This window comes from Myxocyprinus asiaticus, chromosome 32, assembly GCF_019703515.2.
Source record: "Myxocyprinus asiaticus isolate MX2 ecotype Aquarium Trade chromosome 32, UBuf_Myxa_2, whole genome shotgun sequence".
Taxonomy (NCBI): Eukaryota; Metazoa; Chordata; class Actinopteri; order Cypriniformes; family Catostomidae; genus Myxocyprinus; species Myxocyprinus asiaticus.
The window spans coordinates 36,917,888-36,935,617 of record NC_059375.1 but is presented as its reverse complement, the minus strand read 5'-3'; the positions used below and the strand labels follow the sequence as shown (position 1 = coordinate 36,935,617).

The following is a 17,730-nucleotide window of genomic DNA, read 5'->3' as shown; positions in this document are numbered from 1 at the left end:
ATCAGCAAATCGTGTGGCACCAGTGCAATGCATAAAATCATGCAGATATGGGTCAGGAGCTTCAGTTTGTTTACTCAGAATGGTGTCAAAAATAAAAAAACATCCAGTGAGTGGCAGTTCTGTGAACAGAAATACAGAAATACTCAAACCAGCCCGTCTGGTACCAACAATCATGCCACAGTCGAAATCACTGAGATCACATTTTTCCCCATTCTGATGGTTGATGTGAACATTAACTGAAGCTCCTGCATGATTTTATGCACTGCACTGCTGCCATATGATTTGCTGCTTAGATAATTGCATGGATGATTGTTGGTGCCAGATGGGCTGGTTTGAGTATTTCTGTAACTGCTGATCTCCTGGGATTTTCACGCACAACAGTCTCTAGAATTTACTCTGAATGGTGCCAAAAATAAAAACATCCAGTGAGGAGCAGTTCTGTGAACAGAAACGCCTTGTTGATGAGAGAGGTCAACGGAGAATGGCCAGAGTGGTTCGAGCTGACAGAAAGGTTATGGTAACTCAGATAACCACTCTGTACAATTGTAGTGAGCAGAATAGCATCTCAGAATGCACAACAGCAGAATACCACATCTGGCACATTATTAGGACCATAGTGTTCCTAATAAAGTGCTCAGTGAGTGTATGTATGTATGTATGTATATATATATATATATATATATATATATATATATATATATATATATATATATATATATATATATATATATATATATATATATATGTGTGTGTGTCTGTTATTTATATACATATAATATTATTTAATTTTCATACATTGTTCCTATATGGCAGACTTCAAAACAAGTTATTTCCAGCCAAGATCTAAAAACGGCATTTGGAAAATATTCATCAAATAACATTATGAAATATTTATCAAATGTGTTAAATATTTATCAATCACAACTGCAAATTGTTAACTAGAAATTAAATGCCTCTACAGCAGGTGTCCATGGAGTGGGAACTGTCTCACATCCAAAAATTGATGGCCAAGAGGACAAAGCTACTTCCCACCTTCACCTGGACAGCAGAATCTATTGTAATTTTCCAAACACAGCTGAAGTCACACCTTTTCCTGGAACACTTAAATTAAAATCCTTTCTCCACTGTTCTGCACTTTGCTATAGCGTTAAAGGATGTTAGGACTCTAGTACTTGAAATGTATTATTGTATAACTTCTTCAATATGAAGTATACTGTATATTCGATGTCTTCAATAGTTTCCCGGAAGAAGAAAAAAAAGAGTAAACTTTAAATGTGTCTTATATATACAGCATATATATATATATATATATATATATATATATATATATATATATATATATATATATATATATATATATTTATATATGGCATAAAAGCTATTAGACATTAACTAAAAGCCACAAAACGCCAATGTTGATGTCATGGGGCTTATGCGATTTCTGTATTTGCAATCTGAGTTTCTCTGAAGGTGCATGGATGCACTTTACCATCTCTTATATGTGTTCCAATGCTGGTCTGAGTAATTAGACAGTCAAGACTAATTAAAAGTTGAGGTAGGTGTGTGATGGCCCTTTACTCACTGTCTTCATGCGAATGTGAGTTGACAGCTGAAGGAATGTTTAAATGAAACGCACCTCACTGAGTCTGACGGTACGGAAGATGAGAGATGAGGAGCTCACAGAAACATGCAGCGACACCAGAGCGAAATTCATTATTCTAACAGGGCTTGTCCTAATGTTTTCTTCTGCAGAATTTAAGGAGAGCAGCCATTAATCAGCATAATCTCCATGAGAGGCCTCCAATGTAGCTGACAGCCTGACTGATTAAAATAGTGTCTTTGAATCTCCCACAGAATATTTGGACAAACCACATCCCACAATGAGAATATCAGAAAAGTTTCTTCATTAAATAAAAATCTCTGTCAAGCTAAGTGCTAATTACTGTTCTTATAGGAACGATTGGACAGTATTTCTCTGAACAAATGAAGGCTTTGAGAAGAAAGCTGTTCTCCTCTGAGTTGAATTTTGGGTTAAAGGGATAGTTCACCCAAAAATGAAAATGCTTTCATCATTTACCCACTTTCATGACATCCCAGATGTGTATGACTTTCTTTCTTCAGCTGAAGATGTGTATGACTTTCTTTCTTCAGCTGAACACAAATGAAGATTTTGTGAAGAATATCTCAGCTCTGTAGGTCCATACAATGCATGTGAATGGTGACCAGACCTTTCAAGCTCCAGAAAGTCACATAAAGGCAGCATAAAAGTAATCCATAAGCCTCCAGTGGTTTAATCCATGTCTTCAGAAGTGATATGAGATATTCTTCTAAAAAATATTTGTTTGTTTTCTGCAGAAGAAAGAAATGCATACACATCTGGGATGGCATTTTCAGAGGGAGAGAATTTTCATTTTTGGGTGAACTATCCCTTTAAGTCATGTACAGTACATCATTTTTCGATTAAGTTCCATATTCTAGATAAGACTTTATTCTGAAAATGTACATGCATCCTTCATAAAAATCCTTCATAAAAGAGGTCTAACACATGAACCAAACCAAGCAGCTCTGAGGTGCATCACAACATGATTCACCTCAGAGGAAAACTATGGAAAACTACTGACTGAAGTTGGTGATTATATGTATAGACATTATGGCTATGGTAAGCAAAAAAAAAAAAAAAAAAAAAAAAGAACGAAAAAAAAAAAGAAATCTCCTACTAGCTCCAAAGCTGTGTTTCTACATGAGTTAGATTTTTCACATTTGTGTGTAGCCTATCTAAAACACCCAAAATTACTATTGTTTAGACATTGGAAGATACAAATTAAGGTTCGGTTATGGTGGACATTCCGAATAAGGTGTTAACATGACCAATTCTTATTTTTTTTTTTTTTTTTTATAAATATTGGCATATGCCAACTGTTTTATTTGGATTTCTAGAAAGTGCAATATTGGCTTAATTTGGTTATAGCAATCAAGTTAGTGTTATAGACTCTTACATAATCAGAAGATAACCAAATTCTGATTAATTTATAAATATTATTGTGCATGAAAACACATGTTGAGCTCAGTAACACACTTTTCAGCGACCTCTTAAACTGGCCACCCTCCATATGCACGCACACACACACACACACACACACACACACACACACACACACACACTGTGTCATAGGCTCAAAACATTTGATTTTACCAATTTTCAGAACTCCCTTGGAGCAGTTCATAGCCTGAGAAGCATCTGTTGAGTTAGCTAAAAAAATATCTCCCAGCCGCCAACAAAGATAGAGGGTCTGCTTTAGGGTGCTATTGCCAACCAGGGCTTTACAAGGATACGCTCAGCATCTGGACTGTTCCCTGATCAGTCTAAGGTTTGCAATGAAAGAAACAACTCTGTTAAACTAACAGAACAACACCTAATTCATTCTATCTATCTATATATCTATCTATCCATCCATCCACCCACCCACCCAGCCACCCATCCATCCATCCGTCCATCCATCCAAGCAGTATAGATCATTAAGTATTCAAAGCACATAGAACTGTGTTTAACAGACTTTCCTTTGCTATTTTCACTTTATGCAAAGCTAAATAAAGCAAACATGGTGTAAGAATAGGGTGATGAATACCTTTTGAAAATAATTTGAATCATAGTAATCTCATGATATTTGTTTGTATTCGATACAAAGCAAGTGCATCATTAGAGATGCTAGAAAGCTCTGAAGTGCTTTTTGTAATTGCAGCCCACAGAGGAAGCAATGTTAACAGGCTATATTTATAATGACAATACTATATGCTACTGTCTGTATTTCTACAAAATATTGCCTCTCAACAAAAAGTGTAATGCTGTCTGACATGCTTTTGCCCACTCTTGTCTTGCATGTCTTTGCACTTGCTTCAACTGTCAGAAGAGACAGAGCAAAAAACAGTAGCCGTCAGTTTATGACACAGTGCAAAGGAAACACGAAAGAGTAGGAGGATGAGCGAGAGCAAGAGCGTGAGAGAACTACAACTGCCAGTGAAGAGCAGGGTATATGTGCAGGCTTTATGGAGAGTCAGGGTAGTCATCCGTGCCCCAATCAGGCAGAAAGCAAGAAATGGAGGCACAAAACTTAAACCTACAGTATGTGCTGTAAGCAGGAAAAGCTACCGCTGATATTGAACTGTTCTGTCATGCAAAGACAAGTGAAAGACGAGATGAAACAGACAAAATTGTGATATCAGCATGTCCAGAAAGATCACGGCCTGTATTCTCGAAGATTTGTATCTTTCCACTAAGAGTTCTCCAAAGAGTTCCTAGCTAAGAGTTTCAGCTTAAAACCTATTCACAAAACTGCAAACAAATAAGTTTTGCAAAGAAAATCTTAAGGTAAGAGTAAGGAAGAGTTGACCTTGTTGCTATGGATGATGACATGTTCTATGAATGTACTCTTGTAAGTGATTGGTAGACAGGGAACTGCTATTTGCCGGCAAATTCATTATAGACAAATAGCGGGGTATGTTTATTATATTTATTTATACATCTGCTTTTTAAAAGACTACAGTCATAAAATTTCCTTTGATTTCACGAAATATGGAAGAGTGTGAGAAATGGTGGTACTCAGTCAAGAGCAGAGGTCGTTCAGTTGTTCTCTGTAATTGTAATCATACACAGCAAATTCATATTTTTTCACTATCTTTCGATGTAGCCTGTTTATACAAAATAAATATAGATTTATCCCACATGGCTCGGCTGCATGAACTTCATGATACTTCACCCAAAATAGTAGGCTAGGTTCTGTTAATATATCACTCTAAACCTTTATCCCCAGTGGATGTTTTTTTTTTGTTTGTTTGTTTTTTTCTCAGTTGGAGGTAGAGGTAATTACATCCTTAAAGGGATAGTTCACCCAAAAATGAAAATTCTCTCATCATTTACATCCCAGATGTGTATGACTTTCTTACTTCTGCTGAACACAAACAAAGATTTTTAGAAAAATATATCAGCAATGCAATGCAAGTAAATTTAGCGAGAACTTTGAAGCTCTAAAAAGCATATAAAGGCAGCATAAAAGTAATCCATATGACTCCATGGGTTAAATCCATATCTTCAGAAGTGATATGATAGGTGTGGGTGAGAAACAGATCAATATTTAAGTCCTTTTTTACTATATATTCTCCTCCCTGCCCAGTAGGTGGCGATATGCACAAAGAATGCAAATCGTCAAAAAAAAAAAAAAAAAAAAAAAAAGTAGAAGAATGTGAAAGTGAATGTGGAGGAAAAACGCATAGCAGCATATAGGTTTGGAACTACGTGAAGGTGAGTAAATAATGACAGAATTGTCATTTCTGGGTGAACTATTACTTTAAATACAGAATCACACAACAGAACAAGTCATTATTTGGTGAATCATTAAAGCATGATTAAGTCAGATTCTTGTTTATGCCGCTGTGTGTCCTAGATAATTTTGCTCTCCGGAAGAGACAGGTGCAGGTAACGTCCTATTGGTCTCTGTGATATTAGTTTATGCTATTTTAATGAGTTCTGCGCAGATCACATTTCTGAGCCAGTGATATCACTGAATGCCAAAATCATTTAAATCAAACATGCCACAAAGTCAGCATTTCATTATGTAGGAAATGCAGACAGAGTATCCACCTAGACACATGACTGAATAGCTGGGCCAAAAGCAATCAGCAAATGTCTGTGCTTGTCTGTAAGTGTGTGTATTTGTGACATGGAGACGTAATGGAAAATTGCAGTATTCAACATGAAATGAAAATCAACCCTATTTACATTATTAAAGGGTTAGTTCGCCCCAAAATTTTAATTCTGTCATCATTTACTCATCTTTATATTGTTCCAAACCAATATGACTTTCTTTCTTGTGTGGAACTCAAAAGGTGTGCACAAAAAATGTACCATAAAAGTATCATGATATTTCAAGTCTAATGGAGTCAAATGATAGCTAAGTGTGAGGAATAGACCAAAATAACAGATATTTTTGGGTGAACATTTTCTTCAAAAGAATATTCTGGGTTCAGTACAAGTTAAGCTCCATTGACAGCATTTGTAGCATGATGTTGATTACCACAGAAAATATTTTCAACTCATCCCTCGTTTATTTTAAAATCATGGTTACATTATAGGCAATTGCAATGGAAGTAAATGAGGCCAGTCCATTAACAGGTTGAAGATGGACATTCACTCTCAAGTGATGCTTGATTTGAGTGTTTCTTTGCTCTATAAGCAGTTGCTATTAAATTGACAGTGCCACAGTTTCACTGTCCTTACACTTGCTTGCCTGCCATTTACTAATGACTAATACAATTAATTAAATTAAGTTGGACCAACATAAGTACATTAATTAAATATACCTTAATAAATGAAGTTAAGTTAAAACTTCTTTTGTACATTACTTTGACCCAATCCAACTTATGTTGGCTCAATGAAACTGACTTATTCCAGATAATTCAATTAAGTTAGAGTAATGACTTAATTTCTTGAGTGTATACGTGTTAACGTTACTCTAATGTGATCAAATATCTGTTCTATGTGATTTTAGTGTGATATATAAGGCTCTTATAGGGTTTGTTTTGCTGTAAAAATGTTAGTCTTTTTAAAATGTTTTTAACTTCTTCGCCTCTTACTTTTCAACCCCTTCCCTCTAACCACCTGGCTCCATATGCAACGTCCTTTTGTCACAATCCAGTCAATAAAATGTAGTCCCACCCAGCTTTTTTATTTTATTAAATATATTTTTTCATTTAGAAATATGTCAAATTACAGAAGTAAAACGGGTTCTAACCGGGGTGTCACGTTTAAATCAGCTACTATTTTGAGGACAGGGATACGCTGATTCCTGGAAGAATACTCAAGTAAACAAAGAAAAGCAGAGCTGAACTTTTTGCTGTATTCATTAACTATGTTAACAGCTCAGTAACATTGTATGCTAAAAATCTTCCCTTGGGTTAACAGGTTTTTGTAGAATCAAAGGAGCTTGTTATTAATCTTACTGTGGTCCTATTTCTCTCTCTTTCTCTCTTATGGTGAGGTAATGGCCCTTGTTCTTTAAACAATAATTCACCCAGTTCCGGCTTTGGCTGACCCAGTGATGCTGGATATATATGTGTGTGTGTGTGTGGTGTTTTTAGCAAGTGTGCATAAAGTTAACACTTCAAATGAGGATACAGGATGTGTGAATGTAATTGCACATGATCCAAAAGTATTGGCGAGGGTTTTGGCGTCAGTATGCCAAGCATTTTACCAGACTGCAAATATTGAACTCTTGGGCATCTTGCACACAACAAAGAGCTCAAATTCCACTAATGGAATAAGGTATATCTCATATTTTAATGCAGAAATCATAATGCATAATAAATGAATGTGTTTCATCGTTATAGCTGGCTAATGAGGATGCATTAATCAGGGTAATAGACCTGCAGATGGAATAATATCTGCCGTTGAAAATGTTTGTAAGAGATGTGGTTTGATTATGATCTTTGTTAGAGTACAACAAACCTTGAAACATCAAGGAAGTAAAATCAAGGCCCTTTTATATCCCACAGACACTTGTGTCACTGCAAACAAAGGAGCTACATCACAGAGTGGATTTTTTGAATAACACTATTCACAAATCAATTTCAATTTCATCCCCAGCTTGACGAGGTGGAATGCATATCGATCATGTTAGACAAACGTGATTCTTTCAGCGCCAGACACACACACACAGTTATTACCATTAATATACAAATGTCCTCTCTGCAGAGAGCTGAGCAAATTATGCTGATACAAATGGAGCCCGTTGCTTATGTGACTTCAGGCACAGTGTGCAAATTGTTTACATGCAGTGCCATCTAGTGTTCATTTTTCAGAATGCAGAGTTATATAGATGGGGTTGGGGCATCTTCCATCCACTAAAGATCTGACTCATTTTGTTATGCAAAACTGTAATTTTCAGTCTAAATATTGATCTTACGACTGTAATAATATCGTGGGTATACCTTCATATTAGGGAGGCTACAAAAAGGGAAAAAATACATGTAGTGCAATGCAAATATGTTGTATAAAGTGCAAGTATAAAATGCTTTAATTAAGCATTTTACCCAAGAGCTACTTATTTGTGTCAGTCAAATTAACTGATATTAAATGTACATTAGTATCAAAAGTACAAATGAATGGAATGGTTTTAGCCATGGTAACCTACAGTAGATGATGGGGAATTGACAGGGTGCTGGAGACTATAGTATTGTCATGATCGTATGTGCTTCTTTGTGTGTGTGTGTGGAGGCGTGAAGAGATGTACACGACAACTTCAAGTCCAGCTAGATGAGAACTATACTTTAGTAATGAAAACAAGTGATTACAACAACTGGTGTGATGCTCTTGCCCAGCGTAGATAGATTTGGCTGTTACCATCCACACTGGAGCCTGCGAGCAATCAACTGGCAAAAAAACAAAAAACAAAGGTAAACAAACAAACTATACTCCCATTCCATGACATAATGACATATGGTTTGCAAGATCCATGAAGAATATTTTTGATTGTTATAATGCATTTAACTTATGTAGACTTATACTCAAATATTACACAGCAAAGTGAATGATTTACTTACTCTTTTACTATAAATGTTGACATTAGAAAATTATCCGACACACACACACATATATGTACATTATATATATATATATATATATATATATATATATATATATATATATATATATAATGTATTTATTTTTATTATTATTATAAAATGTTCTGGAAATTTAGATTTTTGGACAGTCGGATGCTAAAATCTGTTTTTGACATTTTGTGCTGATTATGCTGTAGTTCATGTACAGTATAAGCATATGCTTTCAGTGTTATCCAATTAATTTTGAGTTGCCCTGTAGGTCTGTCACGATTATGGAATTTATTAATTAATTGTCATACAAATAATTAACGATTTGAGTGTTTAAGGGCTTGTTACAATTATTATGACTAATTATCATGTAATGATAAATTGACAAATTGTCATACTTCTATGTGTGCTTAATACACATACACCTTAAGAAGTCATTTAGTCATATTTGACTTGGAATCATATAAAATGGGGATATATGATTTCCTTTAAGGCTTTAAAAACTTACAAAATATTGCACAGGTACAATGACATGAAATATATTCTTTTTTTTAAACATTACGATATTTCCAAATACTTAATGTCTCCTTTTTGGTCAACTTTAGCCTTAGTCAGCTACATTTACTGCTGTTTATGGAACCTAGCCAAACTGAATGTATATATATATATATATATATATATATATATATATATATATATATATATATATTTTTTTTTTTTTCACCCAGTTTGGAATGCCCAATTCCCTATGCGCTTTTTAAGTCCTCGTGGTCGCATAGTGATTCGCCTCAGTGCTGGAGGACGAATCCCAGCTGCCTCCACGTCTGAGACCGTCAACCCAGGCATCTTATCACATGGCTTGTTGAGCGCGTTGCCACGGAGACATAGAGCGTGTGGAGGCTTCACGCCATCCACGCTCAACTCACCACGCGCCCCACCGAGAACGAACCACATTATAGCGACCAGAGGAGGTTACCCCATGTGACTCTACCCTCCCTAGCACCTGGGCCAATTTGGTTGCTTTAGGAGACCTGGTTGGAGTCACTCAGCAGGCCCTGGCATTCGAACTAGCGAACTGCAGGGGTGGTAGTCAGTGTATTTTACCACTGAGCTACCCCATCCTAAACTGAATATTATATTAATACAATAGTAATATCTTACCGTCCTAAATTCTTCACTTTCACACATTATTTTAAGGCTCTCCAATTAAAGCTACCAGTCTTTATTTTGCATGAATTAATATCTTTGAGATTCTGTTAAAAAAATAAATAATAATTATACAGACACACACACACACACACACACACACACACACACACACACACACACACAGAGACAGTGGACAGAAATGCCTTGTTGATGAGATAGGTCAACAGAGAATGACCAGACTGGTTTGATCTGACAAAGTCCATGGTAACTCAGATAACCACTCTGTACATTTGTGGTGTTTGGCGCTGTTTTGGCGGCACGATGAGGAACTACACAATATTAGGCAGGTGGTTTTAATGTTGTGGCTGATCAGTATATAATAATTATTTTTATTCTTTTTCATTCTACCATCATTTACACTGCATGTACACTGTAAAACCCGACAAGTTAACTCATTTCATTTGAGGAAACTGATTGCCTTAAACCATTTAAAGTTTAAAAATTATATGTATGAGTACTGTGAACTTATTACAACTGAGTTAACTACACTTCAATTTAAGTATTCGATCAGCCAAACATTAGAGTATACTTAAAATATTTTAGTTTATTGCATTAATTTATTTAAGCACACATAAATTCTGTTATCTAATAATGTCTAAATAATTCATAGAACTCAAATGGTTTAGGAAAGCTGAGAATACTACATTAAAATATAGTTACTCGAATTACTTAAGTTGCATAGGACTGTGAGCAAAAATGAACATTGTTAGTAAAACAATGATGTACATAATATGTTCTCTAATTTCTATGAGAAAATTATGGTGTTAACGCTTCATATTTAAGGAACGTTCCTGGTTCAAAGGCATTTAAGCTCAGTTAACAGCATTTTTGACCATGTTTATTACAACAGAAATAATTTAGACTAATTCTTTGTTAATTAATAATAATGCTATTCAAAAGTCATTTCTATTATTAGAATATTTAGAAAAATTAGAAAACAGTGAGGTTGCTTTGTCAATCATAGGCTGATATATGAATTGCTGTAACTCTATTAATTTAAGTTGAAAATAACATAACAAATTCTTATAACTGATTCAGATTCAGAGTTCTGCTTAATACAATTAGTTGCTGAGTTCAGTTAACTTTTATCTACTAAGTGACATTAACTTTTACTAACTTTTGAGTGAAGTGAACTCATTTCATTAAGTACATTTCACTGTTAGGTTTGCCCTGGGGCCTCGCAGGACCATAATCCTGCCATGGGAAAAACCTGAACAACGCATCACAGCATGACATATTGTAAATCTTCCTGCAAAGCAAGATCAGTCTTAGGGATGTCCAGTATACATTGGAACGGTTTCAAAAGCATACACATTGGATATCTCATGAAGGTGGTTGAGGGAGTGTAAAAAGGGTGGCTATACTTAGAAACAGCTAAATGTTTTAATTTGTTTAACCTTTTTATTTTTCATAGAATAATTCCCATACTTCCATGTGTGTGTTTTATATATATATATATATACCTGTTGTACAAAGAAGTACAACAGGTTTAAAACAGAATCAGTGTACTTCACCTTATTGAGATTGAATTATATGATACAACATTTGAGGCATACAATGTACATGTGGCCAATATATGCATGTTGCACTGAGAAGACTAGGAAAAAAGTTAAATATGCATAAATTTATCATTCTCATCCACTGGTCCAGAAGTAAACATCCTGAAAACATTTTATTTTCAAAACAATTTTTTGCATACATAGGGCAGGACATGGGCACTAGGGGAGAAGAGTGCAAAGCGTTCTAAAAGATTAAATATTTGTGGCTACATTGTACTGCAAGACACATCTGAGTTCACAAAAGAGACAACATTAATATTGCAGTTTGCAATGACACCGTTTACATAATGCATTAATTATTCACACATACAAGTATTCATATATTGCACTTCAGGAAATAAAGGTCTGGTTAAATAGATACAGTGTTCAATATAACCACCTGATCCCAACTCAAAGACTAAACTGTTCAGTGTTAAATGTTATAGAATTGTTGTACATTACTGACACAACAGGCTATACTGTATATGTGAAAAAATTACAAGAAATACAAAAAACATAACAAAAAAACAAAAAACATTAAAGATTAACTACTTTCCTGTGTTTGCCCAGAACATCAGATATAATTGTTCCACAGCATCCAGCTGCAAAAATCATAAGGGCATCTTTTTGTTGATTTAAAAACTTTGCAGTAGATTTATTTTGATGGACTGATTCAGACATGTCATTATATAAACCCATTCACATTCAGCTGAGGTTATACTGCCAAAAAAGTATCTATGTGTAATCAGATAAATTAAAAATGTGTACAACAGATTAGCTCCAACTAAAAGGCCGTCCAAAATGCCACATGTAAGTTGAGAAGATGCTGGACATCAACAGAATACATAGACTTTGTGTATTTGCTGCAATACTTTAACCAAACAACAGAGAATTGAAAAAGGAAGTCCACTCTCACTAGTAAAGAATATCTGAAAATGTTTTAAAAAACTTGATAATGTGCATGTATACTAGTTGTTATTTGAAAGATGCCATTACGGAAATACACTCATTGAGCACTTTATTAGGAACACCTGTTCATCTACTTATTCAAGCAATTATTTAATCAGCCAATCGTGTGGCAGCAGAGCAATGCATAAAATCATGCAGATATGGGTCAGGAGCTTCAGTTAATGTTCACATCAACCATCAGAATGGGGAAAAAAATGTGATCTCAGTGATTTTAACCGTGGGATGATTGTTGGTGCCAGATGGGCTGGTTTGAGTATTACGGTAACTGCTGATCTCATGGGATTTTCACGCACAAGTTTACTCAGAATTGTGCCAAAAACAAAAAAACATCCAGTGAGCGGCAGTTCTGTGGACGGAAACGCCTTGTTGGTGAGAGAGGTCAACAGAGAATGGTCAGACTGGTTTGAGCAGGCAGAAAGGCTACAGTAACTCAGATAACCACTCTGTACAATTGCAGTGAACAGAATAGCATCTCAGAATGCACAACACATCAAACCTTGAGGTGGATGGGCTATAACAGCAGAAGACCATGTCGGGCACTTTATTAAGACCATAATGTACCTAATAAAGTTCTCAATGAGTGTATACAAAAGATGCCACAGTCACTCGGAGTGCAAAGATATTGAGAAGTATTAGATTATTATTTTACATTTAACAAAATATTTCAATACATATAAGATGCATATATAAAAATGTTGGAAGTTTTTGCTGCTATGCTCAAAGCACCACATTTAGCTCGAACCAACTAACCAAAACTAGGCCCATGTTTAATCTCTGGTGTACAAAATCTCCTAAAAGCAAAGTTCTCCAAAGATTTGAAGGCTGTTCCAACCAATCACATTCTTGCATTAAAAACAGCAAGACAATGCAACAAATGGAACAGAATGCAGGTGTCTCAAGAAGCATTTTTAAAAGTTGAAGTACTTAAAATTGACACGGCATCTTAAAAATGTGGCGTTCATGCGCAAAACATTCTGCAATGCTCACAGATGTAAGCAATGCAAAAAAACTTGCGTTTGGTTGGTATGAACGACCCCTTACATTGTGCTCAACTGGATACTATAAAAACCACATTGAACACAATCTATTGCTTCACTGTAAAACTTCACCAAAAAATACCACTGTACATTCAAGGCTCAGGGTTCCAAAAGCTCAATAGCATCTGCCTCACTTGTTACTCTCGTTTAAAACCAAATAAATAAAAAGACCTTGCTCAGCAGTATGTGACGAAGTTGTTGTGCTACATGGTTTGGTACAGATTGTGGGAGCTACATTCCAAGCTACTGATTAAAAAGAAAATCCTAAATAAATGCCACCTGACGAAAAGAAAAAGAGGATGAGAAGGGGACAGAAATACCAACCAGACCGATGTCCTCCTACCGTCTTGATTTGAAACCCACTCGCTTGCTTACTGTGAGCGCATAAACCTTTTTTCTTTGGAGAGCTCTGTGCAAGCCTGAAACATATGCTGGTGTTTAAGAAAGGAGTCTTGCAGATCTCCTGGGTGCAGCAGAGATAGAGAAGGCTTCATGCACCTGCAGGGCACACTCTGCCCAAAAAAGGGTTATAAGAAACAAGTGTCATCCCATACATGCTGGTAAATCTCGGCGATAATGCTGTGGTAGACAGCTGTAATGAGATTCTCCTGTCTGAATACGTACATCACACATCAGATAATACAAATCTCAGTATGTATATAGAACGCTATAGCCGAACACACATAGATGCAAGTTTATACCCCATGCAACAGACACCAAAAGCAATGTTTTGGCATCAACGTGAGTGAGACATTGGTACCATTCTGATAATGTGGAACCCGCTCCATGCAATTAACTTCCCAGTGATTTACATGTGCATATGGTGTAACGAAACAACAGGACAGTGAGCATCATACATAATATCAGGTAAACCCCTTAAAGGAGGCTTGTGAATGGAAGTTATATGTTAAAATGTGTTTTCTTACTGGCAGAGAGTGGAAATTAAAAAATAAAATCTCTTCATAATAAAAAAGGTCAAGTCTAGCTTAGGTGTTACAGCTGACACACGAATTGTGCCAGATCCCATCTTACAACAGCAAGTGCCAGAACCAGAGCCTATTCGGGTCTCGTGGTCCACACATCTTCTGCATGTGTGCTATTGGCCGCCAAAGTCTCCACAGTCAAGTCTCCTGTGAGTCCTATTAGTTTAAGGCTCTTAAGGCAAAGGACGGCACATGCAGTGAGATAGAGAGACAAGAGGGGTGTTTCAGGAAAGGCTGGACAGGATTGGCTCATAGCTGGTGTACTATGCTTTCAGCGTGATTGACGGATACAGAACCGTCCTGTCTCAGTCTCTGCCATTGGAAAGTAGTGCTGAGAGATCCCACCTCTTCCTCTTCGTTCTCCTGCTCTTTAGCGAAATCCATGAAAACCTGCATAACACAATCACAGGTTTAATTCAATTAACCATGTTCAGGCTAGATAAACAGCAGAGAGATAGGGTATTTTGCAGTGATGATATCAGTCAAGTATATAAATGTAATTCATATTATTAGTCTAATATTATTAATCAGTATATTTGTCTTGTATTTGTCCAGTAAAATATCTAAACATCCTTAACCTCATTTGACCTTGCATCTTCCTACATAGACTGTTTAGTTTTCGCTATACTCTATGCATAATTTATTTTAATTTAAACTGACTGATCTCAGTTCAGAACATTCTGGGCTGTCAGTACAGGGTTAAACTTTTTTGATGCACGAGTCATGTGACAAAACAACATGGCACCAATCTCAGTGGAGATTGTCTTTGGGATAAATGCCAACAAGACTACATCTGCTAAGAAAACTAATGAAGTTTTGACATAACCTGTTTTAGTCAAAAGATTAGTCTCTCTAGTTTCATCCAATATGCCATTTTTAACATTTGAGTGATTTATCGCAAAACACCACCCTGCTAAACACAATGTACACAAATATGTACTTTAGCATATTTTTTCCTTAGAAATGCAATATTTACTGTGTATTATCACATTGAGAATCAATGGGTTCATCCAAAAGCTGAAAAATGCTGCTTTCAGAGGCTTTATATGGAGTTACGATGAAAATAAGGTGCATTTCAAACTGTTCGGAGACCAGCGCAGACAAACAGCACACTGGAGATTAAGTCATTCACTAAATAGGGAGCAAGGGAGCATTCTATTGCTTTGCTATGCAGCAAAGTGCATTCACTCCTAACATCTGACCAAAAGTTCAGTTTCAGGCTGCAGATGATGTTTGAATCACTCAACATGGTTGGCAGTGATTGGAGGATGCTGACCATTACTTTGAATCAGAATTTATTATGCTAATTTCTGACTGGTAAAATTCTTCAGCCCGGTCTATGACTTGTTTGTTTGACAGTGCAAAGAGAGAACATTGAGATTTTGTTGCCAAAGTAGACAAAAAAAAATAATTAAAAAATAAAAATTTGTAACATAAGTCAAATCATTTTTCTTGGTAGTTTTTATTTGTGCTTTTTTTTAAGCTTAAGCCTCACTAAATGTATTATTTTATTTTATTTATTTATGTATTTTGCAGGAATAAAATATATTTCAAGACATGATTGCACACATACCTGTTCAAGAGTTGACTGGGAGAAGTTGTACTCTTCAAAGTTAAAGTTTTTTTTAGCTGTGAAGGAGAAAGCAAATGAACATATGTATAGTGATGACTAAAACAGTTAGAGAGTTTTTGGCAAAACCTGAAATGCACCATTACTTACCACTCTCTAGCTGGGCAAACGACTTGGCTAGTGACGTCACATCCTCCATTGGGATTTTATACACCATCAGGGTGGCAAAACTGCAAAGATCCAGCACATGTTACAAAATCCCTAACTCCCAGGTATTTTCCATTCTGCTTTTATGTCAGACAATTACCTTTTAGTGTTTCACTGCCCCCCCCACCCCCCAAACCAAATTACAAACATACCTGTCCTGACGAGCAGCGTGGGGAAATATTTTTAGTATCTCTTTGTGCAACAGCGCCACCTGCTGGAGACCCGTGAGCTCCTCCCTGAGATTAATCTCTAGGCTGTAGCCTCTCCCGAACTTCCCCTTCAGGTGCTGAATTGAACCAATACACCTGTAGGGTATGACATATCAAACAGTTTTATAACCTCTTTTTTACTTAATCTGAAAGCTCCAAATTTAAGTAAGGAACAAGCCTAATGATACATTTAACATTTGAGGATTTGATCTGAACCCAAACCCTCAGTTTCTCACCGTAGCTGACCAGAGACCATGATGGCCACACGGTCGCACACAGCCTCAGCCTCCTCCATGTAGTGGGTGGTTAAAAGGGCTCCTCGCTGTTTGTTCTTAAATGCAGCGCGGATTGCCCTCCTATCAGAATGGACAAAGTATTTGAAGCCTCCTTTGTTATATTTACACCATACGATTATAAAGTATTAAATATATTCCTGCCATAGCATGCAGTTATATATCCATTTAATGTAAGTAATAAGACTTTAAGCTGTACTGAGCAGTACAGTTGTACATTTTACCACATGCGCTGCTTCGATTTGGGATCCATCCCTGCAGACGGCTCATCTAACAATACTATCTGAGGATTTCCCAGCATGCTTAGTGCAAAGCACAACTAAAAAGAAAAAGAAAAAAGTAAGCCTAAAAGCTCACGGTAAATTCGGTTTATTCTAAATCAATATTTGATCAAACTGTCATTTTTGACAAACCTTCCTCTTTAGCCCTGCAGACAGGTGTTTTGCCTGTTTATAAAGATGATCCTTCAGTTCCAGAGCATTTACAACACTGAAATGACAAGAACTGGAATGAGCAATTACAACATAAAAAATGCTGAGGTTGTCATATATTGACAAGTCGTAAATTTTTTTTTTTTTTTGACATTTCGGCATATAATAGGAATTTGTATCTGTATAGCTTTTAAAAGTAATGAGCAAGTGTTGGGTAAGTTACTATAAAAAAGTAATAATTACTAACTACTACTTACATCTACAGTGTAATTAGATTTCTCCTCGAACAGATGAAAAATACAAGGATAGACATGAAATTGTTCTTTTAATTCTTTCAAATAAATCATATAAAATCAAATAAATCATTCATGAACTGGTCAAAGAATTTAAGGAGGCTGCATTAAATTAGAAAAATACACTAACATTAGATGTTAAATTTCGATTTTAAATTCACTACTGTTTTATATAGAACTGTTCTATAGTCTATACCGTATTTAACACAATTAGGGCTGAAACCATTAGTCGATGTTATCAACAACGTTGACAATAAAACAGTCAACAAAAATTTTCGTTGCTGAATAGTTTGATCTAATTTAACGTAACATGAGATCAGATATGAAACTAATGATGGCGTGCAAGAGGAGCACTACATCTCGCGCCTGACTGAGGAGAGAAAACACAGC

General features: G+C 35.9%; 1 protein-coding gene across 2 annotated transcripts in view; it reads right to left on the bottom strand.

Annotated features, from left to right (window-relative positions):
• Window positions 1–11,191: 11,191 nt before the first annotated feature.
• The window catches only part of LOC127423245 (cholesterol transporter ABCA5-like), a 45,288-nt gene continuing 38,749 nt past the window's right edge, over window positions 11,192–17,730 (bottom strand). For both annotated transcript variants that reach the window (XM_051667389.1, XM_051667390.1), the window contains 7 exons: window positions 17,030–17,105; window positions 16,841–16,935; window positions 16,560–16,679; window positions 16,267–16,419; window positions 16,058–16,137; window positions 15,911–15,966; window positions 11,192–14,727 (listed from right to left, as the gene is read on the bottom strand). In XM_051667389.1, coding sequence (XP_051523349.1) covers window positions 14,587–14,727; window positions 15,911–15,966; window positions 16,058–16,137; window positions 16,267–16,419; window positions 16,560–16,679; window positions 16,841–16,935; window positions 17,030–17,105 — 721 coding nt within the window. In that variant the 3' untranslated portion in view covers window positions 11,192–14,586. The remainder of the gene's footprint in view (window positions 14,728–15,910; window positions 15,967–16,057; window positions 16,138–16,266; window positions 16,420–16,559; window positions 16,680–16,840; window positions 16,936–17,029; window positions 17,106–17,730) is intronic.